Consider the following 24707-nt stretch of genomic DNA (forward strand, 5'->3'; position numbering starts at 1 on the left):
TCTAGGCTGGATAGACCCCTGGGCCCTACAATCCCTGAACCGTGGCAGCCTTGTCTGGAGGGCTTAGGAAGGGCAGGGAACTGTGGCATTCCTCTTTCCAATCTGGAGCACAAAGAAGAGGCTATGGGCCTGCCCCAGAGTGCAGGGCCTAGGCCCCTGTAGCTGGGACAGCAGGAGGGGCAGCCTCTCCCTGAAGCCTCCTCTTTCAGAATGCCCATGGGCTTCCTATGTCTGGTGGGGCATGAGCCAGTCCGGCTTGGTCTGTCACACGCTGACCATGGTGGAGAAGCTGCACAGAGAAGCTGCACAGTGAGGGCCTGACTCAGAGTCGGTCTTGCTGAGCTGTTCCCTGTGCCCTGTGGCAGGTGCCGAGGCCTGTCTTCTGGTGCCCCATGCTGCTGTCAGTGTACTGTCACCGCTGGCTCAGCGTGTGGGTCTGGCTCCTCAGCCCTCCTGTCAGGAAGAGGACTCTTTGGTGGATTCACGGGGCATGAGATCACAGCAGCTGGGAAGGGTGCCTTGGCTTCTGCCTCACTGGCTGACAGTGACGAAGAGCTGGCAGAGGAGTAGTGTGCCACTTGGCTTGGGGAAGTGTTTGCAGCAGGGAATGTCCAGGGTGGCCCCTCTGGCTCATCTGTGCAGCTTCTCTGCAGGACACACGTGCCACGTAGGAGGCAGGTCCAGGTCTCTCCTAAGTCAGTGGCATGGTCTGGTCCAGGGCCCTGGCTCTCTCACCCCTCACAATAACTTTGGGGCCTCATTGCATGTCTTGCCTGTGCATCTGGCCAGGGCCACCTGAGTCCACCATGGTAGGTTTCTTCACTCTGAAGCCTGGGGATAAGTAATTGGGACTTTTGGTCCCTTCCCAGAAAGCCTCTGATTTTCTCATGTAAATTGGTCCAGCCCCTCCTTGGGGCTCTGCACACTCCATCGTGGATATCAGTCACATGGCCTTGGGCGAGCTCTTCACCTTTAGCTCCAGGTTCCCATGCGTCTCCACCTCGTGGCTGTGGGTTAAAAGATTAAGTGAGGTGCAGAGTACTTCGTTCAGGGTTTGAACCTGGCTTTGTCTGACTAGTTGAGGGCTGAGTATCGCCCATGGATGAGCCTCTCCACCCCAAGGTGAGGATGTGCCCCGAAGGCCCTGACCCAGGCTGCCAGGAGGTTCAGGATGATGGACGTTTTCCTTAGGTTCTGTTGTCCTGTCCTTTTAGGTCCAGGACCTGCAGCTGGAACGGGAGATGGCACTGGCCACCAACCGGAGCCTGGCGGAGCAGAACTTGGAGTTCCAGGGCCCCCTGGAGATTAGCCGCTCAAACCTCTCAGATAAATACCAGGAGCTCCGGAAGCTTGTGGAGCGGTGCCAGGAGCAGAAGGCAAAGCTGGGTAGGGTGGCTCCTCTGTGAACTCAGGGTCCCCATTCAGGGTTGGATGGGGCTGAGCAGCTGGAACAGCATGAAGGATGGATTCCCTGTCCCATAGCTACTGAGGCCCACCGTGTTCCCAGCCCTGTGCTAAGTGCTTTATGTACAGTTTTTGACAACAGCTGTAGAAGGGTGGGTACTGTTGTTACTCCGTTTTGTAGGTAAGAAAAATGAGGCTCAGAGAGATTCAAGAACTTGGCTACGGTCACCCAGCTTAGAAATAGGTGGAGTTGGGATTTGAATCCAGACAGCCTGCATCCTTTGCTGCCGCTGTTACCCCTGGCAGCTCGGCTTCTCTGCTTTGCTGAGCTGCTCCTGAGCTGCTCTGGGCTCTTTGTGTCTCAGGACCTGTCACGTTTGAAGGTGGGAGGGCAGTCGTCCTGATGGTGAGACAACTTGACGCTCAGGTTAGATGACTCCCCTGGCTGGCAGGCAGAACCGGGTCGGTCGGGCTCTGAAGCCCGAGTCGTTTCCCTTCCCAGGATGGTGCAGGGGAGGCTTGGCCAAGGTCGAGGCTGGGTTCAGTTGGGCCCTTCTCTGCTCAGGAAAGTAGTCTAAGGAACTGGACCAAACGTGCCCATCAAGCCCACCCGAAAGGACCGTTTGGTGGACCCTGGGGTGGTGGCTGGGCTTGGATGCACACAGAGGGCATGGTAAGTGCCTTTAACACCGAATCAGGAAGCACTTTTCAAATGCCAGTCATTCTGCCCTCCCTCCTCCCTTCCAGAGAGATTTTCTTCAGCACTGCAGCCAGGGACCTTGTTAGACCTTCTGCAGGTAGAAGGCATGAAGATTGAAGAAGAGTCCGAGGTGAGAGGGCAAGGCGACGCCCCTCTTCCCTCGACGGGGTGTCAGTCCCTGCAGCAGGGGCCCTTGGAAGGAGGAGCAGATGTCTGCAAAGCATGGGACAAAGGAGCTTTCGTAGATGGCAGAGGTGAAGGACATCTTTAGTCCTGGGGAGGCCTTTTGGGTACAGATAACAGGAACTCAGTCCCACTAGCTGAAGCAGAAACGAGTGATAGTGGACAACGGCAGCTTGCAGCCCTGGATGAGAGGGCAGCACAGCAGGAGGCCCTCAGGGGCTGAGGCCAGCCCCCCACTCTGCTCTCCTTGCTTCCCGCTTCCGTCCGGGCCACCTCTTCAGCCTCTGTGGGCAAACTGGTGCTGTCCACTTTGGGTGGAAGAAGCTTCCAGGCCCTGCCAGTCCTGGGCTAGTGCTCGGCCAGGTGTTCAGTACATACATGCAGTGGCCACTGTGGGCCTGGCCTGATGCCAGGGTGCCAGGACAGAGGTGACCATGACAGAGGCAGTTCTCGCCCTCGAGGGACTGACATTCTAGTGGGGGAGACAGTGCATGTACCATCTGTCAGCTGTGAGACGGGGCATATGGCCAGGGAGGAGGAGGGGGTGCCCGAGGCAGCGCGAGGTGGGAGGGCTGTAGCTGAATTTGGACCCTGGGGAAAAACAGAGACCTTGATCCCAGCTGGCCCCTGTTGTCACTGGACCTTATGTCTTCCAGGCCATGGCTGAGAAGTTCCTGGAGGGCGAGGTGCCCCTGGAAACGTTCCTGGAGAATTTTTCCTCCATGAGGATGCTGTCCCACCTGCGCCGGGTTCGCGTGGAAAAGCTCCAGGAAGTGGTGAGGAAGCCCAGGGCTTCCCAGGAGCTGGCCGGCGATGCTCCCCCACCCCGCCCGCCACCCCCGGCGCGCCCAGTCCCCCAGGCAACGCCCCCTGTGGTTGAAGAGCAGCCGCAGCCACCATCAGCCATGCCTCCCTACCCTTTGCCCTACAGCCCGTCCCCCAGCCTGCCTGTGGGCCCCACTGCCCATGGAGCCCTGCCACCAGCCCCTTTCCCGGTGGTGTCCCAGCCCTCCTTCTACAGTGGGCCTCTGGGCCCCACTTACCCGGCAGCCCAGCCTGGACCCAGGGGTGCCGTGGGTTACTCCTGGTCCCCACAGAGGAGCACGCCACCCCAGTCGGGCTATCCTGGGACCCCGACTGGCACCTCTGGGCCTGGGTACCCCTTGGCGGGAGGCAGGGCCCCCAGTCCTGGTTATCCTCAGCAGTCTCCATACCCTGCAACAGGAGGAAAACCGCCCTACCCAATACAGCCCCAGCTGCCCAGCTTCCCAGGCCAGCCCCAGCCCTCATTGCCCCCGCAGCCCCCTTATCCCCCCGGGCCCGCCCCTCCCTATGGGTTTCCACCGCCCCCGGGGCCCGCCTGGCCTGGGTATTAGCCGTACTCCTGGCCCTCGGCCCCTCCCGAGTCCCACCCACGCTCAACCTTTGGCCCAGCCATCGCCGAGATTCGAGGGTCAACTGGAGGTGGCGTTGGTGCTCCCTGTGGACTTGCGTTGGCACCCAGAGGCCTTGGAGGGACAAGGCACTGGGCAGTGTGACTGGTCACGGCACTTGCTGGCCTTCTGGCCGGAGGTCCTCCTAGAAGCCCCTACTTCCAGTGCCTGGCTGCAGCGGTGCTAGCCAGGCTGGAGTCCGGCACCTCTCGCCGGTGTCTGTGTGAGTGAGCGTGTGCGCACATTTATGAGCATCTACTTGCGGCTGCGCTCAGGGCCGTCTGAACCCAGTGCAGAGTTATCTCGATGAGGAGGCCCCGGGTCTCCAGCCCCTCCGGTTCCCCTGGGGTTTGGCGTATTTGACGTGGAGCCCCATGCCAAGGGATGCAGCTGTTGGTGTCTGTCCAGTCCATTCAAGGCTAGCCTGCCCACGCGCTGTGGCAGGGGTTGGATTGGAGGGAGAGAACAGAGTTGGGAAAAACAACAAGTTTGAGTCCTATAAAGCCATAATTTAACTCTAGTACCTGATGTCAGACAAGCTTGTCCTGTGTCCTGTTTGAGTGGTGGCAGCGCCAGCGCAGCAGGAAGGCTGGGGGTCGTGAAGATTGTCCCCAGACCTTGCTTGCACTATTTGGAGAACCCAGGGGGCTGCCTTGGGCCCTCTGGCCAGAGGGAAGGGAGCAGCTCTAGCCCTGGAGATTGTGGTCACATTGGGGCTCGTTTAGGAGTGGAGGGCCAGGTCACCTCCCCAGCCACCCTTCTCTCCTCTGGGACCCCCCACTTTAGGGTGACTTTGCCCGAGGCCCACGCATCCATCCACTCCTTTAGTGCCTTGAATCTCATTCACAAGCAGCCCCCTCCCTTTCCCTCCCTTGCCCCTCACTCCTTTGATGTAAACCTCCCACCCCCGCTGTCCATCCTAAGGCATCAAAAGAGGCCCTAACGTAACTTCCCAAATGGTGCTTTTTAAAAAACACCATCACTACATTAGGGGCAGTTTTTTCGCACCTCCCTGTCTTCAGAATGTAAAGGGTGGGGATTATGGCTCTGTTTAATATGCAGCCCCCTGCACTGTGGGGTTTGGGGCATGTTCAGTAATAAGAATGAAGACAATAGACAAAGGGGTGTGATGAGTGTTAACTTGGTTGTTCCAGAGGTAAACCAGGTCTCAGGGAAGAGCCTGGAGCTGCTATTGCTTAGGAAGTTGTACGTGCCTTGAAATGTCCACTACCTGAGGACCCAGCGTCTGGTGGGCCCGGGGCTGCTGGGACCAAGGAGGGACCTTGACCTTCTGGTGCCTGCCCCTCCCCGGCCTACGTGCCATCTGCGTGACGCTCGGTCAGCGGTGCCGGTTCTTTACCAAATGTGCTTGCTTCTCCTAAGTTATTTATAAAGAGAAATCACTAATGGACTCTACTGGTTTGAGTGCTTCTGAGCTGGATGACCGACCGCCTGTATGTTTGTGTAATTAATTGCCATAATAAACTTTGATGAGTCACATGTGGTGTGGTGGTGGTGGGTTTGAGTGAAGACGTGGCTGCATGTGGGTGCCTTGATTTCTTCTGCGGCCTTCAGATCATGCTCTCTGGAAGGGCCTCTGTGATTCCCGTCCCAATGTCTGGATGTCAGCCCTCCCCTGCCTGCTCACCCCAGGGCTGGCCCTGGGAGCATTTACCTTCCCTCTCCCGCTCTTCCACTTTCCTTCTTAGCGGTTTTCCTGTTGGAGCCTGCGTTTTGCCTTGTCCTGGACCGAGAGCAATGGTGTGCAAGGCCACAGGATGCCACGAGGGGGCGTCTGGTCCTCAGCCCGCTCGGGAGGTGCCGTGATCCTGCCACCTGCCGGACTGGCGGGACATCGGCATGTCAGCCTGTCTGAGACCCATCTAATTCTAACCTGGGCCTGTCTGAGACCCATCTAATTCTAACCTGGGCCTGTCTGAGACCCATCTAATTCTAACCTGGGCCTGTCTGAGACCCATCTAATTCTAACCTGGGCCTGTCTGAGACCCATCAAATTCTAACCTGGGCCTGTCTGAGACCCATCTAATTCTAACCTGGGCCTGTCTGAGACCCATCTAATTCTAACCTGGGCCTGTCTGAGACCCATCTAATTCTAACCTGGGCTTGTCTGAGACCCATCTAATTCTAACCTGGGCTTGTCTGAGACCCATCTAATTCTAACCTGGGCTTGCAGGATGTGCTCAGAGGGACAGCGGGCCGCTAAACTGGCTGTGGCACCAACGGTCTTCTAGGCCTTGGCCCAGCCTGCCTCCCTCCCCAGTGTCGCCCTGAGGTCTGCTGCTGAGCTGCCTATCCCGCAGCTGGTGGGGGGGGGGCGTCTTCAGCTCAGCAGGACGGGCAGCTTCGAGGGAGTCCTTAGACCGGACTTCTAACAGTCCCTCAAGTCAGCCCTCCGCCTCTCCTTCCCTGCAAGGTGACAGGGGTGGCCGCCTGCGGAGGATGCCTAGAGATGCCCTGAATCACTAGTGTTAAATGCTCAGCAGGGCTGCAGGCTGTGCTGTGCTTTCAGGCGCATTATCTCCTGGAGTCTTCGCAACAGCCCTTTCATCCCCAGTTTAAATGGGAGGAAACCACAGGGCGGGAGGTTCGGTGAGCATCTTGCACAGCCTTGGGAGGAGGTGGGACTTGGACTGGGTCGGTTGGATTTCAGAGGCGCAGGGGCTCCTCCCCACTGCCTTGGTGGTGCCAGAAGTGCCTCCCGAGGACAGAGTTGAGAGTCCCTGGGCTCCGGTCAAATGTTTACTGCCCTTCACCCCCAGCTGAACTCTGGCCTTGCCCTGCAGGTGTCCAAGGCTGAGGACACAGGACATCAGGGACAGCTGGAAGCAATTTGGCTTTGTAGGAAGAGGCTGCAAATCTCCCTCTAGGCACATAGGTCACTTGCCTTGGGTTGGTGCCAGAGTGGTGGCAGGGGGCACGGAGGGGCCGACGTTTCTAAGAAGGACCGTCATGAGCTGCCTCAGCTGGTCAGCCCACGTGTCCCACCCCGTGCTTTTTACCTCCCGCTCTCCCTGGCCACCTCACCTCAGAGGGCAGCACACACAGGCACTCCTCGCGCCTCCCTCCCTGCATCCCTGGGAGATCACTGGCTGCCTTTCACCAGACTACAGTGGGCCTCCCGCTGCAGGGGGACAGACCCTAAGCATCAAATTTAGAGTCTCTAGATTCCTAGCTTAGGACACTGCTCTGCTGGATGTGGTGAGGCCATATGAATGTCACGTCTTTACAGCTCTCTCTTCTCCGTACTCCCAGATCCCTGGGTGCATGATAACTTTTTTTTTTTTTTGAGAGAATCTCACTCATCTGGCTCCCAGGCTGGAGTGTAGTGGTGCCATCTTGGCTCACTGCAACCTCCACCTCCCAGGTTCAAGCGATTCTCTTGCCTCAGCCTCTTGAGTAGCTGGGATTACAGGTGTGTGCCACCATGCCTGGCTAATTATTTGTATATTTAAAAAAAAAAAAAAAAAAAAAAAGCCTGTTGCCCAGGCTGGAGTGCAATGGCAAGATCATGGCTCACTGCAGCCTCACTCCTGGCCTCAAGTGATCCTCTTGCACCAGCCTCCTGAATAACGGATTACAGGCATGTGCCACCATGCTCAGCGAATTGAAAACTTTCTTTTTGGTAGAGATGGGGTCTCACTTTGTTGCCTAGGCTGGTCTGGAACTCCTGGCTTCAAGCAATCCTTCTACATTGGCCTCCCAAAGTGCTGGGATTACAGGCATGAGCCACCATGCCCGGCCACGTGACAATGTGAAAGCTAGACTTGTTGCTTGGTCCTTGGTATCCTTGACCTAATGTGCTAGAATCAGGGGTTGCACGCCCAAACACTCATTGGCCAGGTCACATGATTTACCCAGGAACATAATTTACTTTAGGGAATGGGCAGGGTTTGAGAGACACACAGGTGAGAGGAAGGGGTGGCCCTGCTCTAGCAGGTTGCTGGGATGCAGGAATGGGGAGGTTGTCCAGGTCACGGAAGTGCGTCCTCCACAGCCGGGGGAAATGGACACCAGCCCCCTGAGCACTGGCTGGGGGAGCAGTGGGTTGCCTTCACTAGCCAAGGCAGGAACTCAACAACGACGCCTTGAAGACTAAAATGCTTCTATTCCATCGCATCACCAAACATCTTTTTGAAATGCATCACCCAAGTCAGCCACCCCTTGAAAAACAGTTTTCTAAAGACTCATTTCTCCCCAACTAAACTCTTTATTTTTGGTTTGGTTTTTAAGTAGGCCATGGTTGCTCTGAGGCCACTGTATGGTGGCCAAACTATAGATGAAAGAGCTTTTATTTAAAAAGGCACGGATGGGAGACACTGCCTGCCCCAGATCCTTTGCCCTCCCTAAGAGCAGCCTCTCAGTTCCCTTTTGAGGAGCCCCCTCACCTCCACCAGATGTGGGAAGAGAAATGGGGTCCCTGTTTCTGGATTCCCAGCATGGTAAGGGGAAGATCTATGACCTGGGCTTGGCCACGGGGGCTCTCAGAAGGCAAGGCCTGGTTGGAAGGTGGTGGTGGTGGGTAGAAAGCTGAGACGATTCTGGGATTACCCCACCTCATGTACTAGTAACTTCCCTTTGCTCTTCCAGACTTAGATTCTGTGGCTTGGACCATTGATGCCTATGCTCTCAGAAGATACAGCATCAAATGGTGTGGAGAAAGGCCCTGTCCTCAAGATGTGTTCCCACACTGCTTCACCTTCTTAGGGAGCCGCCACAGTGAGCTCCGCATGGCCTCTCCCTTGATCAGACCCGAGGCTCCTGGGTGGACCTCCTCTTCTCACTTGTAGTTAAGGAAGCCGAGGTCCACTGGATTAGGTGTATGCCCAAGATCTCCAAGTACTAGAGGAGTCTGTTTTAGTCAAGGGAGTTATTTAAACCAAAGGAACATGACCAGCCCCATCTCTGACTCTTGGGTTAGAAGATGAACTGTGATGGGCTGATACTACCTAAGCTTGGGACGTTTAATTGCTGGGTGAAGCAAAAAACCAAGTTGGTTAAGGTTTACTAGGCATCCCTTTGTGCAGGGCCCTGGCTGGCACTGGTGCCCTGTGGGCTTGACAGCTGGTGGTCCCTGCTCTCTGGAGAGGAAGGTGTCTTTAGATGAGGGGGTTGGGGAGGGGAGTCGTAAGACAGAGGGAGTGGGGTGAGGCTGTGGGTCAGTGGTCACCCTGGCTGGCAGCTGTGGTGAATGCACTGAGCTGTCTTTGTGCTCAGGTGAGTAGCCTCTGACCACCACGGCTGCAGAGGTCCCTGGGAGTCCTCTTCTTGTGCCTCCCCTGAGGGATCCGCAGGGGTGGAGGCTGCACAGAAGAGGCCGGAGCGCTTGAGTTGTCAGGAAGGAGGAAAAGCACTACTTACAAAGAACTATTCAAAATGCACTCGCCCAGCTGTGAGCTTCCCTGTCACTGCTTACCAGGGACAGAGTCTGAGAAGAAAGCCGATTTCACTCAGGTGCCGCTCCCCAGTGGGCAGGGAAAGGGGGCCCCCTTCAGACACCCCCGAGTCTCTAGTTGGAAGGCTGCTTGTTTTGGGGCTCTGCCCATCACAGCTTCCACGCGTGGAGGGGCGGCCGAGCTGTCATGCAGCAGTGTAAGCTGGCCTGCCACTCGGAGCAGCAGCACCTGTCTGGAAGGCTCCTGGCCTCTGTCCATGTTCTGGCCGGGGTAGAAATAGGGACATCATTTCAAGTGAAGAGCGGACAGTTTTCTCAGGACAAGCAGGTCTGGCTCTTGGCATTTTGCTCCTGGATCCCAGTTCTGTGGGGTGAGAAGGAAACGTGTTAGAGGAAGACACTGCAGAGGTGATGCAGGGAGGTGGGGGACAGGACCCATGCTTCGGGCTCCATCTTGGGGATGGCTGCTGTCCTGAGCCGGGGGCTCCTTCTCCCCGCTGGCAGGTTGGCAGCTCTGGAGGCGTGTGATTCCATCACGGAGCTCGCAGGGACTGCCTGTGTGGCCTTCCGCGTGGAGTTAAGAGTTGATTGTTAAGGTCCATGATTCCTCTGCTCTAGTTGTCAGACCAGCTCGTATAACCTAAACAGCTGACATTTGTCTTTCCCTTTACAAGAATCAAGATGCTGGGGGTCCCCGGGCCGGGTGCGGTGGCTCAAGCCTGTAATCCCAGCACTTTGGGAGGCCGAGATGGGCGGATCACGAAAGATCGAGACCATCCTGGCTAACCCGGTGAAACCCCATCTCTACTAAAAAATACAAAAAACTAGCCGGGCGAGGTGGTGGGCGCCTGTAGTCCCAGCTACTCGGGAGGCTGAGGCAGGAGAATGGCATGAACCCGAGAAGCGGAGCTTGCAGTGAGCCGAGATCCGGCCACTGCACTCCAGTCTGGGCGACAGAGCGAGACTCCGTCTCATAAAAAAAAAAAAAAAGATGCTGGGGGTCCCCTATTCATGTATGGGCAGGGCGGGACCGCGGGGAGGCACTGAGTGGCTGCTGCTCACCCCCAGGACTGTGGGGGACCCCGGGGTGCTGGGGTCAGGCTGGAGACAGGCTCACCGTTACAGCCGCTGAGCCCCGTGCAGGTCGTAGTCACTGTCGGAGGAGTTGTCAGGCTGTGTGGACGAGCGATGCAGGGCCCCTTCCAGAGCTGGGGAAAGAAAGGACGCTGTTTGCAGAGGGTTTGTGACTCCACAGAGCCCCTTGGGTCCTAGAGCCGCTGCCCACAGCGGGTTGGAAGATCACAGCGGCTTTATGAGCCGGTGACAGCCCGGTATCTGTTTTGATCAAATCAGCCAAACGTTCACTAATGATGCTGAACTCCAGGCTCCCTGGGGCTTCATTGGTAACAGCCAGTCAGGCAGGCTTTAGTGCAGCGCTCCTGCAGCCCACTTAATGGCTCTCTTCTGGCCCGGGGGAATCCAAGGGGCCTCATTTACCATCCAGGCCCCTCAAGGCCCTGCAGTGAAACAGGCCCATTAGGTCACAGCAAGGCTGGGGTTGATGGCTTTCTGAGTGCATTCTTCTCTCCAAATGAGTAGTTCATGGTCTCAAACAGGACAGCTGGGGCCTGTAAAGGCTACATCCCTTCCGCACCCCTGCTGCATCCTGCGACGTTTGATCCCCCTCCGCCCCGGGGTCTCCCTTCTCTCTTTGGGCCATCACCCCACCTTCAAGGGCATCACGTGACCTGCCTTGGCGGCCTGCTGCAGCCCTGCCTGCGTGCCTGGGAGCACCCGCTGGTGCTTACCTGGATAAGCTGACAGGCGGGAGTTCCTGGGAGGCTGGCTGTATTCGTTATCCACATGGGAGGCTGGGGGGTTCTCAACATGGGACCGGACGGTCGCTGTGTGGTTGCGATGGAAAGACACTGGGCAGATGGTAGGAGACAGTGTCATTAGACTTGTGGCTGTGTCCTCCGCCTCCTTCCCCAGCAGGTGCCCAGAACGTTAATCTCCTATTCCCATGATGTTAGTGGGGAGAGGGCAAAGGTACTCAGAGCCCCTTCTCTTCCCAGGAGGTTCATGCTAGCAGGATCAGCAGCAGACTTTGAGAGCAGGTTTGGGAACCCAGCAATCTGACTGGCGGGGTGGGGGCTTCCGTGAGTCAGTCATCAAGCATTTGCCAAGCAGGAGACTGGAGCACAGGTGATAGGACAGATATGCTCCCTGCCCTCCAGAAGCTGAGGGTCTGTATGTTATTAAGCAAGGCTGGGCAACACAGAACCTTCTTGAAGGATTTGGCCCTGGACTTGGGAAGGAGGAAGAAGGTGGAATGGGAGGCAGGAAGAGCGCCATGTCTCCATCCATTAGGGTGTCTCTGGCTGTGGCTGGAAGGAGGGAGGATGAAGACCAGGATGGTGTTGGGCTGGCTGCACCAAAATGTCCTAATACTGTAAATTGTTCCATGATAAAAATAGCTTGGACAGCCCTTCTTAATGGATCCTTGCTTTGGAGATGGGCAATACAAAAATGCCCATTAAGGTTCTGATAAGTCCTGACATAGCCATGCTTAGCTGTGCCTAACTCATGGTTTTCCAGATCTGTTGATCAGGGAGGCCTCTTTTGTGAGTGCTGCCTGTTAACATCCACTGGCCACTGTGTTGGGGAATACTGCTGGAGGAGGCGAACGCTGTTGGGGACCCTAGAGATGAGGCGAGGCACGGAAAGGATACCATGAGATGTTTCTACACTCTGAGGCTTCCGTGGTAGAAGCCGCTCAGCCATCTGCCCATCAAGAAGCCTCCGCCCTCCCTGGTGTGGGGACGTCTGTTGGCCACAGTCACACGTCAGACAAGCACCGTGGAGATCAGAGGCTTCAAGCAGCCACAGGCTCCGTCTGTGGTCAGCAGAGAGCCTCGACTCTGCCTCCATGGTCTCTGTCCAGCACCTGAGGGAGGCTCCTGCCTGCAGGGACACTTACTGTTCTGGTTCATTCCCGTTGGGCCAATCCACTGGCGCTGCTTCTTCTGGCGGACTGGGCAAAAGACAGGAAAGGCGCATCAGAGTGGTGGGGGAAGGTGGGGGTGGGGGCAGGCAGGGGTGGGGACGGGGCAGGGCCTGGGAGGGAGATGGTGGCAGCAGGTGCAGCTGAGGGCAGGGCTGCTGGGCTCCGCCCCCTGGAGTCTCTCGTCGGCCTCGGTTTCCTAACTTGCTCGGGAAGGGAATTGGAGCCATCATGTGCCAAAAGAGAGGCCAAGGATGGTGGAGAGGTGGCTGGCTCCCCAGGAGAAAAGACCACAGGCATTTAGAACTAGACCTGGGCAGGCACTAGGACCCAACACTGCCCTGCTGGGCCTCCTGTTCCCAATCTCTCCCCTCTCACTTCTTTGTCTGAATAATTTCGTCTTAAGTTCTGCAAGGCAAGGAGAACAACCCACCACGTTCACAAGGTGTGCGATCGCCCATTTGGTAGATGAAGAAACTGAGGGTCAGAGAGAGGAAGTGTCCCAATCAGCATCCCGGGCAGTGGTAAGTGGTGGGGCTAGGCCTGGGATGTGTGTTTCCTGTCATCAGAGGCCGTGCTGAACACCCTCTGGGCCTGCCACAGCCTCGGGAATGGCTGCACCCCTGGCCTGGAGTGGGTCTCCGCTGGGCTCCAGAGATGGACAAGTCGGCAATTACAATTTTGTTTACTTTCTGTTTCTGTTACTTGGGGCAGAAAATGGCTAATGGGCAGGAGAAGGGAAGGTTGGGGGGTGAAGCAGAGGTGCCCTGCACGTCCAGCTCTCTGGAGGCACAACCCCTCCTCTGGGAGACTCCAGTGCAGCCCCTCCAGTCTCTGCACATGGGAATGGAGCCACTAGGGGCCACGACACCTACATTTCTTCACCAGCTTCTTGTAGGCAAGGGGGCCGCACACGACCAGCAGCACCCCCAGGAGCACCAGGGCCAGGATGATGCTTGCCACGGTGCCTGCGGCTGGGCCTGCTGGATTTGGATCCTGGCCTGGGGAAGCAGGAAGAGTTAGGTCAGTCCTAGCCCTGGGGGAGAAAAACTGTGGGAGGGAAGCTGCTGGCTGCCTGGCTTCCACCAGTTACCCTTGCTCATCCGAGAAATCACCAGCATGCACGGAAGGCAATGATCTATTTGACTGTCCCTCCATCCATCTCTAGAACTCCCTGCTACCCACTCACCCACCCACCATTTATCATCTAACAGTTGATCATCTAGCTATCATTTGCCACACTTGTTATAAGTTATTTAATTTTCTACCATTTGCCAGTTGTTAGTGATCACTTTGCCATCATATACCATCATAAAGCAACATATGATCTTACACCAATAGCCAGCTGGGCCTCTATACTTTTTTTTTTTTTTGAGATGGAGTCTCACTCTGTTGCCCAGGCTGGAGCGCAGTGGCACAATTTCGGCTCACTGCAAGCTCCGCCTCCTGGGTTTATGCCATTCTCCTGCCTCAGCCTCCCAAGTAGCTGGGACTACAGGTGCCCGCCACCACACCCGGTTAATTTTTTGTATTTTTAGTAGAGACGGGGTTTCACCGTGTTAGCCAGGATGGTCTTGATCTCCTGACCTCGTGATCCACCCACCTCAGCCTCCCAAAGTGCTGGGATTACAGGCGTGAGCCACCGCGCCCGGCTGGGCCTCTATTCTTGATCCATCCATCCATCTGTCCATTCATCCTTCTGTCCATCCATCCATCCATCCATCCATCCATTCATCCATCCATCCATCTGTCCATTCATCCTTCTGTTCATCCATCCATCCATCCATCATCCATCCATCCACCCACCCACTGATCCATCCATCCACCCACCCACCCACCAATCCATCCATCCAACCATCCATCCATCCATCCATTTCTCTCTTTTACTTGCCATTTAGTTACCATTCATGTAGCAAATATGTGCTATCTACCATTTGATTTTCTGGCTTCCACCTTGCAAAAGTAGAAGGTAGAAAGAGAAGTTCTATGACTCATCAGCTGCCTGACAGTGATCTCTGCCTGTTGCTTGCCCTGTCTCCTGTTATTGTTCATGCCCATTGCTGTCTGAGTACTCTTGCTCCCTGGCCCTCCAATTTCCCTCTCTCCATCCTTTCTGGGTCTCTGGAACTCTCTGTCTAGCTCCCCAAGGCTGCCCTTTAGAGACATGCACCCTGACCAGGTCCTAGAGGTAAAGTTGTAACTGCTTCCACCCACTGTGGGCTGTGGCCAACTCACATGTGATAAACGCCTTCTTGCAGTAGGACTTTCTCTCTGTAAGTTCGTGGCACTGTGACAGCTTCTGATGGGGACAGGAGAGCCCCCGGGATGTTGGGTCATCAGCATCCAGCACTCGATAGGAGTTGAAGCTGCCACACTGCTGCTCCCGGCATACCTCCTCCCACCGCAGCGAGCTCTTGGCTGAAGAGCCATCGCACAGGGCTGCCCACTGAGCCCCCTGGCGCACCTCCACGGTGCCTTCACAGATGCTGCTGCCCCCTACCAGACGGCTCTGCACCTTGGGCTGGAAACCTGAGAGGGGAAGCAATGGGAAAGGAGGGTGCAAATGTGGCCCTGAGCCTTTGTGCTGCTTCCTGGGGCCCCATGCCACTGGCAAATCGGGGCCCTGGCAAGGGGAAGGCACTGTGTGGGACCACCAGAAGAGGCAGCCTTCCTTTCTGCCCTTCCCTTCTTCTGGTACCCTCTGTGGCTCTTCCCCTGACCCAGCACTGTCTCTGGTGCCTCTGGGCAGCTGCCAGCACCATCCTGAGACACAGCAGCGTAGGCGCTTTCTGCAAGGAACCTGTTGGCAGTCACCAGCAGGGAGTCGGCCCCATGCCAGGTGGAGATAAGAGAAGAGCGTGGGAAATCGGCTCCACCTGGGTCCACTTCCACTTGGAAACATCCTATCATTCTCCCGCTGCACTTTGGGAAGAAGAAGGACTTTTCAGAAGAGGTAAACTGAGGCCCAAGGGTTGGAAAGACCTACTGCCCTGAGTCCTGGCAGTTCACAGCTGGGACAGATCCTGCTGCCCAGGCACTAAACGCTGAGGGCCAGGCTTTCAACAAGGGGGGCCTGGCTCAACAGAGGCACGCATTTATTTCTGCCTGCCGAGGTGGGGCCTGGGAGTCCGTAGCTGAGGCCCACGCACGCTCAGTTTAGAGAGAGTTGGGATCTCACCAGCTTTGGCCAGTTTCTATAGCAACATCCACCTTCAAAGCCCTAGTAAATCTGTTTAGAAGAAGCTTCAAAGGTAAGAACCCTGGGTATGGTTTTACGGGTTGTAGCCTGCAGGAAGGATAGTAGCTGAGGGGCGGGTGGGAGTGTGAGCCAGCCCCTGCTCCCCTCATCGGGCCAAGAGACCCCTGGGAGCTGCTTCTGCTGGGGGAGGGGCAGCATTTTACTAATTTACACCAGATACTCAGCGTGCTGGCAGGACAGCCAGGTGGCCCCGAGCAGTGATTCCTAGATTTGTGCACGTAAATCACTGAGGACCTTGCTGAAAAGTGGATTCTGATTCGGAAGGTCTGGGCTGGGGCCTGAGCACCTGCATTTCTAACCGGCTGCTGCTGGTCCAGGACCACACGGAGTCACCAAGGCTGAGACAACAGGCTCTAGAGTGAGCCTGCTTGAACGGAAATCCCAGCAAGTGCTCCATAGTACTGGGCAAGAGGTTTAGCCTGTCTAAACCTCAGCCTCCTCACTGTAAAGAGGGGTGATAATAATAACACCCGCCTCCTAAGGCCATGTGGAAAATTTAGAAGGCCCAGGAACGGTCCCTGCACGAAGTGAGCTCTCGGTAAGTACAATCCGGATTCTACTGAGAACGCTTCTGACCATAGGAACCCGCTTCTTCCGGAGGGAGGCGTGCTGCGAGGATTCTCCCTTCATTTCAGCTGCGGGTTCTTCCCTTTAGTTTTCTTCATTGATCCTGGTTTGGCCCACTGGGGTCTCACAGACTCAGTCTCACCTGCCTCCTCCCCTCAACCACACAGCGGCATCATTCTCTTTACTTTGTCAGCGCACGGTGCAGGACCCTCTGCAGAGCCCTCCTGGGGGCTGTCTCTGTGTCTCTCTTTGCCTGCTGTGCTCTTACCCCCGGGCCTCAGGGCCCTCCCACCTCTCACCATTGCTGCAGTGTCAACCCTTGGGATTTACAAACGCCCCTCCTACAAGGCCCACTCCTCCAAGCGCCCCATCTTTGGCACACGCCGCAATTCCTACCTAGACATTTTTTTCTCCCCCGAACCCACGAAAAGACCTTGCCTCCTCCTGGAAGTCCTGCCGACTCCCCTTCCCCATGTGGCAGCTGAGCCAGTGGTTCCTTTGGGCTTGGGGTGTGTAGCTTTGCAGAGATTACCAAGGCATTGAGTGTGGATGCATCCTCCCCACCCCAACCCTTCTTGCCTCTTAGAGGCCAAGACCAGGCCTCCACTTCCCTTGTATTCTCCATAGTGCCCTGTGCCGCACATATGTTCCCTGACCTTCTGGGATGCAGCAGAAGGTGTCATGGGGCTTGGCCAGGTCTCACTTACCTGAGCAGAGGAGGGTAAGAACTTGGCCACTGTTGCGGGGCTTGATTTTCTGGAAGCAATGCTCCAGGGAGGTACAGCTCGAGTTCCGGATCGTCCATTGGATTGGCAAGGGCTGGTGTTCCCGCAGCTCCCCTGGGTCTTGGGCTGTGGCTGCCTCGGTCTCTGGCAGATGCTTCAAGAAGGAGCCACACTGGAGGCTGCTGCAGAGGAAGTTCTCCAGGACCTGGGTCTTGTCCTGGGCCTCATAGCTGATGGTACCCCCCAGGCTGCCGCTGTAGAACTCCACCACGCCGGCACAGTGCCGGCCTGCAGCCTGGGCCATCAGCTGCAGCCTGGGAGGAGCTGGGAGAGGAGAGAGCGGGAGGGGGAGACAGCTGAGCGCCGAAGGCTCCTGGGCACTCCTTGCTGTTTGGCCCCAACTTGTGGACAGCTGCTGACCAACACTTGGCCTTGGGAGGTGGTGGGGTCCCAAATATTACGTAGAACACACCAATACTAAACATTTCCACTTTATCGGAAATTCAAATGTAACTGGGCATCCTGGGTTTTTATTTGCTAGCTCTGACTCCCTGTGGGGGGTTCAGAATCCTCTTACCTGTGGGCTCTGGAGTTGTGGTGGGCGGGGGCCTTGTGGGTGGAGGTGTTGTCGTCTGGGGCTCTGCAATGAGACAGTCTGGTGAGGGAGGAATGGGTGGTGTGGGGAGGGCCGGGGGCAGCTGGCAACCTTGAGAGGACTAGGAGTTCCTGGCATGAACGCTGCTTGGTACACCAGGTCCGCTTGACCCACACGTTGTCTGTAAGCCTCCTGAGAGGCGGGAAGTACCACCCCACTTCACAGATGGAAGAATAGAGGTTCAGAGGCACTGATGAAGTCAGTGATTGGCAGAACTAGGTCCTCCATTGCCATCCTACAGATGGGTGCTGGCCCCTTCCAGTCTCCCTCCTGGGTATGTGTCTTGGGGAGTGGTTATAAACTGGGGTCCCCCGACCCCTTCCACCAGCCTGCTCAGACCCTAGATCACAGGCCTTGGGCAGTCTCCTCCGGGCTGGCGCCCAGGCCCAGGGTGCCCATGTGGCTGGCTAGTTACCCACCTAAGCAGATCAGGCCCAGAGGGCGACACACATCTCTTCCGCTGTGGCTGCAGTTGGAGAAGGAGCCCAGGCGTCCGTAGCAGGTGATTTGGCTCTGATGTCTGTCGGTGATAAGGAAGGGACCAAGGCTTAATGGCACCCCACAGTTCAGTCGCTGGCAGACTTTTGACGCTTGATTGGGGTCCTCCCAGTGGTTGGAGCTCCGGCCCCAGCTCTGGCTGCAAACCATGTGCCATTCGTACTTGAGGTAGACCTCCAGCTGGCCCTGGCACCTCGAGTTGGAACGGGTGAGCCTTGTCTGGAAATCTGGGGGTCAGAAAGGTGTGGTGGGGGTCAGGCTGGGAGGGGTTCCCCACTGGAACCCCTCACTACCCTCTCCCTACCAGGCCCCACGCCCAGTCAAGCTCCCTCCTGCCCCGTGGGCTGCCTGCCTCACCCCTTGTGAGCTTCATCCCTTCTGGGGCACCGCAGGGGCTTCCCAGAGGGCCCTGACCCAGGAGGGTGGGGCTCCAGATTTCAGAGCCAGAGGGAGCTCAGATAAATGGGCAAGGTGTTCTTGGCACCCTCTGTCCAGCAGGATGGCCCCTGTCCTAGAAATTCTGTCTCAAGGGGTCTGAGATTGGGGCTGGTGTCTGCTTTTTAAACGATCTTTAGAAATTAATTTTAGGCCAGGTGTGGTGGCTCATGCCTGTAATCCCAGCACTTTGGGAGGCTGAGGCAGGCAGACCACCTGAGGTCAGGAGTTCGAGACCAGCCTGGCCAACATGGTGGAACAGTGTCTCTACTAAAAAAGAAAAAATACCAAAAATTAGCTGGGTGTGGTGGCAGGCGCCTGTAATCCCAGCTACTCGGGAGGCTGAGGCAGGAGAATCGCTTGAACCAGGGAGGCAGAGGTTGCAGCGAGCCAAGATCGTGCCACTGCACTCCAACCTGGGTGACAGAGCAAGATTCCATCTAAAAAAAAATTAATTTTATTGAGGTAAATTTATACAGTGAAATGCACTCATTTTAAGGGTACTGTTCAATGGAATTTGACAAATGTATACATGCATATAACCACCATCATAATCTAGATATGGAACATTTCCATCATCTAGAAAGTTCCCTAAGGCCCCTTTATAGTTAATTTCCCTGAATCTAGCCTCAGGCAAACACTGATCTGCTTTCTGTCACAAAAGATGAGTTTTGCCTGCGCTACAATGTCATAGACATGGACTCACACAGCAGATGTTTTATTTTGTTTGGTTTGGCTTTTTTTGCTTAGCACGTATTTGAGATTTAGCTATGTCGTTGGACGCATGAGTAGTTCATTCCTTTTTATTGCCGAATAACAGTTCACTACATGCACATGCCACATTTGTTTTCCATTCACCATTTGATTTGTTTCCGGGTTTTGCCTACTACAAACAAAGTTGCTGTGAACATTCACATACGGGTCTTTGTGTGGGCGTTTCCATTTCTCTTGGGTAAATACCTAGGAGTGGAATTGCTGGGTCATGGGCAGACATGTGGCTTGTGTGATTTTATCAAACTCTATGAGGGGAAAAATATACGTGTGTGTGCGGTGTGTGTGTCTGTGTGGTGTGGTGTGTGTGAAGTGTGTGTGGTAGGTATGTGTGTGTGGTGTGTAGTGTGTGTGTGTGGGGTGTGTGTGGTGTGGGGTGTGTGTGATGTGTGTGTAGTGTGCGTGTGGGGTGTGTGTGGGGGGTGTGTGGTGTGGTGTGTGTGGGGTGTGTGGGGTGTGTAGTGCATATTGTGTGTGTGTGGTGTGTGTGGTGTGTGTGTGGCATGTGTGTGTGGTTGTATGTGTGGTGTGTGGGGTGTGTGTGTGTGGTGTGTGTGTGTGGTGTGGTTGTGTGTATGTGTGGTGTGTGGGGTGTGTGTGTGGTGTGTGTGTGTGGTTGTATGTGTGGTGTGTGGGGTGTGTGTGGTGTGTGTGTGGTGTGGTTGTGTGTATGTGTGGTGTGTGTGGGGTGTGTGTGTGTGGTGTGTGGCATGTGTGTGGGGTGTGTGTGGGGTGTGTGTGGGGTGTGTGTGTGGGGTGTGTGTGGGGTGTGCGTGTGGGGTATGTGTGGGGTGTGTGTGGTGTGGGGTGTGTGGGGTGTGTGGTGTGTGTGGGGTGTTTGGGGTGTGTAGTGCATATTGTGTGTGTGGCCTGTGTGTGTGGTGTGTGTGTGGTGTGTGTGTGGTGTGTGTGGTGTGGTTGTGTGTATGTGTGGTGTGTGTGTGGTTGTATGTGTGGTGTGTGTGGTGTGTGTGTGATGTGTGTGTGTGGTGTGTGTGGTGTGTGTGTGGTGTGGTTGTGTGTATGTGTGGTGTGTGTGGGGGGTGTGTGTGAGGTGTGTATGTGTGGTGTGTGGGGTGTGTGTGGGGTGTGTGTGGGGTGTGTGTGGTGTGTGGGGTGTGTGTGGGGGGTGTGTGTGTGCATAAAGAGCTTCTTGAAGAACATGCAAGAAACAAATAAATGTCATTACCTGGGGTGTTGGGGCCGACATGGGGGTGACTGGGATAGACAGGAATAGAGATGGAAGTGAGACTCTTCACTATAGATCTTTATATATTTTTTAAAATTTTTGAGCTGGATGAATGTGTTACCAATTCAAGAAATTTTTAGAAATGTGAAAGGCTCTTCCAAGTGATTCTGAGGGGAGGTTTTCTCTGGTCGGGAACCACGGGTCAGGCTGCCCTTTTCTTCCGACGAGGACAGTCTGGGGCCAAAGCTGAGGGCCAGGGCTTGCCAAAGACACTTGGCTAGTTAGAGGCAGAGCGAGCGCATCTCAACACCTGACACTGGTGGGGTGCTTTGCAGGCCGTCTGCCCAGCGAGCTGGCTCGTTGCAGCTTCACCAGGCAAGAGATTTTCTGCCCATTTCACAGCTGGGGAAACTGGGGCTCAAGGAGGTCAAGCAGTGTGCCAAAGCTTGGAGCCAGGATGTCAGTGCAGGGTCCAGGTTGTGCTTAGGGCCTGCTAAGGCCCCTGTCACTCCCTCTGGCTGCACAGTGGCATCTCAAGACCCTTCAGCCACAGTTCTCCCCAGATACAGTCAGCCCGATGTTATCCCAGTCAACGTGAAGGAGAGGTCTGTGGCGAAATGAGGGTGCAAACTGCTGGGTTAAAAAGTGTAATATATTTATTCGCTGCAGGATTTCTCAGAGCCTTTACTAGGCTGGTGGACACCGTCAGTCTCCAGTGGGAGATGTGGTGTTGCCTGCTCTTTGTCCAGCATGCTCCATGGAACCCTATTTGGGAAACAGTCTCTCTGACTAAAGTCCAACCTCTAAGGCTGGACATTCCACACACCTCACAATCAGTCTGCAGCCTGTCTCCGCAGACTCCCCTCTAAACATCGTTGACCATGGAGTGTCTGTTAGGATTGGGTAGGAAATAGGACTTTGCAAGGTGCATTTATGAGCTAGAATGTTTTCTGTGTATGGGGAGCGGGTCATGGTAATAATTATCATGAGATCTGGCATTTGTGGGTGATTTACGGCTATCAAGGGCACCCACTTGCATGTGAGCATCTTCAGTGTGCAGTGTCTGCATCTATGTGCCTGTGTATATGCTGGGGTTCACGCTCTCTGTAGGGTGGGGTTCACTCTGGCAGAAGCGATGGCTTCATCGAGAGGTCCCCTATGGCCTGACGAACCCACAGCCCCACTCTCCCCCTACCCCAGGCCTTTCTCCATGTGGCTCTTCCTTACCTGGGTCATCCCAGCTGAGCCTTCCGAGGCAGGAAGTGACTGCAGAAAGGAGAGAGGAGGGTCAGGAAGTGAAGCCTCCCACCCTCTCCCTTCTCCCCAGCTCACCCGCCCACAGCCTGAGCAATGGCCCTTTCTGCCTCCCCCATCCACACTCATGGGTTTTAGGGACAGGAATTTTCGCACTCCAGGTTGGAACCCCTGAGTGATGTGAATTCTATTTAGTGGGTTGCAACCATCGATTTTTTTTCTTCTTAAAAACCCATTGCTTTTAAAATGAACATACATGAAGTTGATGTTCCTTTACTGCATGATTCCGTGAATGTCGCGTATATAGATGTGTGTGACCACCATCACCATCAAGGTATATACCAGTTCCATTACTGCCTACCTCAAATTCCCTCATGCTAACCTTTGTAATAATGTAACCATCGATTATTATTATTACTTTTTGAGGCAGAATCTTACTCTCCTCACCCAGGCTACAGTGCAGTAGCACGATCACGGCTCACTGCAGCCTCAACCTCCCTGGCTCAGGAGGATCCTCCCACCTCAGCCTCTTGAGTAGCTAGGATTACAGGCATGAGCCACCATACCTGGCTAATTTTTTTTTACAATTTTTTTTTTTTTTTTTTTTTTTTTTTTTTTAGAGACGGAGTCTTACTATGTTGTCCAGGCTGGTTTTGAACTCCCGGGCTAAAGTGATCCTCATGCCTCTGCTTCCTGAAGTGCTGGGATTACAGGTGTGAGCCATGGCACTCGGGCCATCAATTTTTTTTTTTTTAAATGAAATGGAATAGAATAGAGAGGCCATGCATGGTGGCTTATGACTGTAATCCCAGCACTTAGCGGGGCCAAGGTGGGAGGACTGCTTGAGCCCAGGAGTTGCACCCTGCAGTGGGCTATGATTATGCCGCAGCACTCTAGCCTGGGTGACAGAGTAAGACACTGTCTCAAAACCATAAAGATAAAATAAAAAGGAATGTCAGAATGCACTATACATTGTGAGGGTGAGGATCACTTTTTGTGTGTTGGGGGTTGCAATGTAAAAATGTCCTGTGTGTTGCTTCCTCTCGAAAATGTTTGAGCTCCTTAGTTCTAGAGAATGGAGAAATGAGCCAGAAAGGGGCTGGGCGCCGTGGCTCATGGCTGTAATCCGAGCACTTTGGGAGGCCGAGGTGGGCGGATCACTTGAGGTCAGGAGTTTGAGACTGGCCCAGTCAATATGGTGAAACCCTGTCTCTACTAAAAATGACAATAATTAGCTCGGCGTGATGGTGCATGCCTGTAATCCCAGCTCCTCGGGAGGCTGAGGCAGGAGAATTGCTTGAACCTGGAAGGTGGAGGCTGCGGTGAGCTGAGATTTCACCACTACACTCCAGCCTGGGTGAGAGAGTGAGATTCTGTCTTTAAAAGAAAAAAAAAAAAAAAAGGAAAGAAAGAAATGAGCAAGAAAGGGAACCCAAGAGAACATTTGCTACTTTCCAGCATTCCCAAGGCAGAGTAAGAATGACAGCCACTTATCTTTAACAGCTGCCCATTTCTGGAGAAGACGAAGCTCAAAGAGATAGCGGGACCTGCCCACAGTAGTGTAGCCAGCTAGTTGGCAAGGGAGCCGAGGCGACAGGCCCAGGGAACAGGGTTCTGTAGGGAACCAGCCTTCCTCCGTGTGGACCACATGGAAGCTCTGCCTCCTTGTAGCCCTGTCTCACTGTGGAGCGGGGCAAAGTGGCCCACTGCAGGGCTCTCAGCAGAGCAGCAGCCGGCCAGCTCATCTGTGGCTGGGGAAGAGGTTTAATTTGGGTGGGGACAAGGTGGAGCAGCAAGCTCACGTGACTTCAAAGCTTAACCTCTGTATTTACCACCTAGCATGATCAGTTAGGGTACAGGTAGAGTATTTTGATTTCCATCTGTCTGACTTGGGTTTACTCTTGGATTTACGGCACTGGGTCAAGGAGACTGCTTTATATATTAATAGTGAAAGGCTGTGTTCAAATTGTTTGTGAGAAATTGTTGCTGGGTGTTAAAAAATAGGTGTGTTGAGCTGGGCCAGGGGCTCAAGGCTGTAGTCCCAGCTACTCAGCAGGCTGAGGCAGGAGGATCACTTGAGCCGAGGAGTTCGAGTCCAGCCTGGACAACATAGCAAGACCCCATCTCTTAAAAAATAGGTGTGCCTTGAAAAAGCTGTTCTTGCTTGAGTGTTCTCAAGCTGTTGGTTGAATTTTAAGGGATGACATGCCCCACAGTTCATCCTTGCCCCCAAATCAAGACTTTTCATGATGAAGTCACCATGGCCCTGTGGTAAGTTTCCCTTGAATCTGCAAGATCCTTTCACAACTGTTGCTCTAGGAGTCATGGGCCTTGGAAGGGGAAGGTTATTCTCATCAACAGGGAAGTGTGCAGAGGTCTGGCCTGGGTGGAAAGGGATGGCCCAGTTGTCAATCATCTGATCAATTTTTTATTTTTATTTTTTGAGACAGAATCTTGCTCTCTTGCCCAGGTTGGAATGCAGTGCCATGAATTTGACTCACTATAACCTCTGCCTCCCTGGTTCAAGCAATTCTCCTGCCTCAACCTCCCAAGTAGCTGGGACTACAGACATGCACCACCATGCCCAGCTAATTTTTGTACTTTTAGTAGAGACGAGGTTTCACTATGTTGGCCAGGCTGGTCTTGAACTCCTGACCTCAGGTGATCCACCTGCCTCAGCGTCCCAGAGTGCTGGGATTACAGGCATGAGCCACAACGCCCAACCAATCATCTGATTTATTGCAGTGGGCAGGGCAGCCGCAGGAGGCCATTGGGGAGATGTCCAGCTAGCGAGAGAGATCTGGAGGGAGGCCCTTTTGCTCTGCCCTCACCTCTGGCTCCTGACCTCTCATTCCCACCTCCCTCTCATCCCAGCCGCCCATTAGAAGCAGGGCAGTCTGCCTTGAAAGAGTCATCCCTCTGGCTAAGTCTCGAGGGCTAAGGCAGCTTGAAGTGCCACCTGGGGGAGTGGGAGTCCGCAGATCTGCCCTTCAGTGCTACACAGTTCAGGATGGGTTTTCAGTCACCGATAACTTTCTACTGCTCCAGTTCTGAGTATCATTTCTGCCACTTACTGCCTATAGAGTCTCGGGAGCACGTCTGTCCTGTCTCTGTGCCTCCGAGCCTTGATTTCCTCACTCATAGCATGAGGATGAGCATGAGACTAGCCTTCTCGAGCTGTTGTGAAGACGAGATGAGTTGATCGGTGTAAAGGGCT

The 24707-nt window shown here is 54.8% G+C and overlaps 2 protein-coding genes and 1 long non-coding RNA gene across 9 annotated transcripts in view; 2 read left to right on the plus strand and 1 right to left on the minus strand.

The window, feature by feature from the left end:
- Positions 1-5220, plus strand: part of VPS37C (VPS37C subunit of ESCRT-I) — a 30690-nt gene extending 25470 nt beyond the window's left edge. For all 7 annotated transcript variants that reach the window (XM_073015743.1, XM_073015734.1, XM_007996458.3 and 4 more), the window contains 3 exons: positions 1215-1386; positions 2152-2234; positions 2944-5220. In XM_073015743.1, coding sequence (XP_072871844.1) covers positions 1215-1386; positions 2152-2234; positions 2944-3663 — 975 coding nt within the window. In that variant the 3' untranslated portion in view covers positions 3664-5220. The remainder of the gene's footprint in view (positions 1-1214; positions 1387-2151; positions 2235-2943) is intronic.
- A 2792-nt stretch (positions 5221-8012) lies between these two features.
- Positions 8013-24707, minus strand: part of CD5 (CD5 molecule) — a 31321-nt gene continuing 14626 nt past the window's right edge. The window contains exons 2-11 of the mRNA XM_007996490.3: positions 21464-21502; positions 17763-18068; positions 17266-17328; positions 16671-17012; positions 14373-14666; positions 13013-13138; positions 12114-12167; positions 10942-11061; positions 10251-10341; positions 8013-9497 (exon numbers count right to left, since the gene is read on the minus strand). Coding sequence (XP_007994681.3) covers positions 10253-10341; positions 10942-11061; positions 12114-12167; positions 13013-13138; positions 14373-14666; positions 16671-17012; positions 17266-17328; positions 17763-18068; positions 21464-21502 — 1433 coding nt within the window. The 3' untranslated portion in view covers positions 8013-9497; positions 10251-10252. The remainder of the gene's footprint in view (positions 9498-10250; positions 10342-10941; positions 11062-12113; positions 12168-13012; positions 13139-14372; positions 14667-16670; positions 17013-17265; positions 17329-17762; positions 18069-21463; positions 21503-24707) is intronic.
- Positions 14674-24707, plus strand: part of LOC119624452 (uncharacterized) — a 110216-nt gene continuing 100182 nt past the window's right edge. The window contains exon 1 of the long non-coding RNA XR_012093063.1: positions 14674-15388. This is a non-coding gene — a long non-coding RNA (uncharacterized lncRNA). The remainder of the gene's footprint in view (positions 15389-24707) is intronic.

The sequence above is a fragment of the Chlorocebus sabaeus genome, chromosome 1 (assembly GCF_047675955.1).
Source record: "Chlorocebus sabaeus isolate Y175 chromosome 1, mChlSab1.0.hap1, whole genome shotgun sequence".
Lineage (NCBI taxonomy): Eukaryota > Metazoa > Chordata > Mammalia > Primates > Cercopithecidae > Chlorocebus > Chlorocebus sabaeus.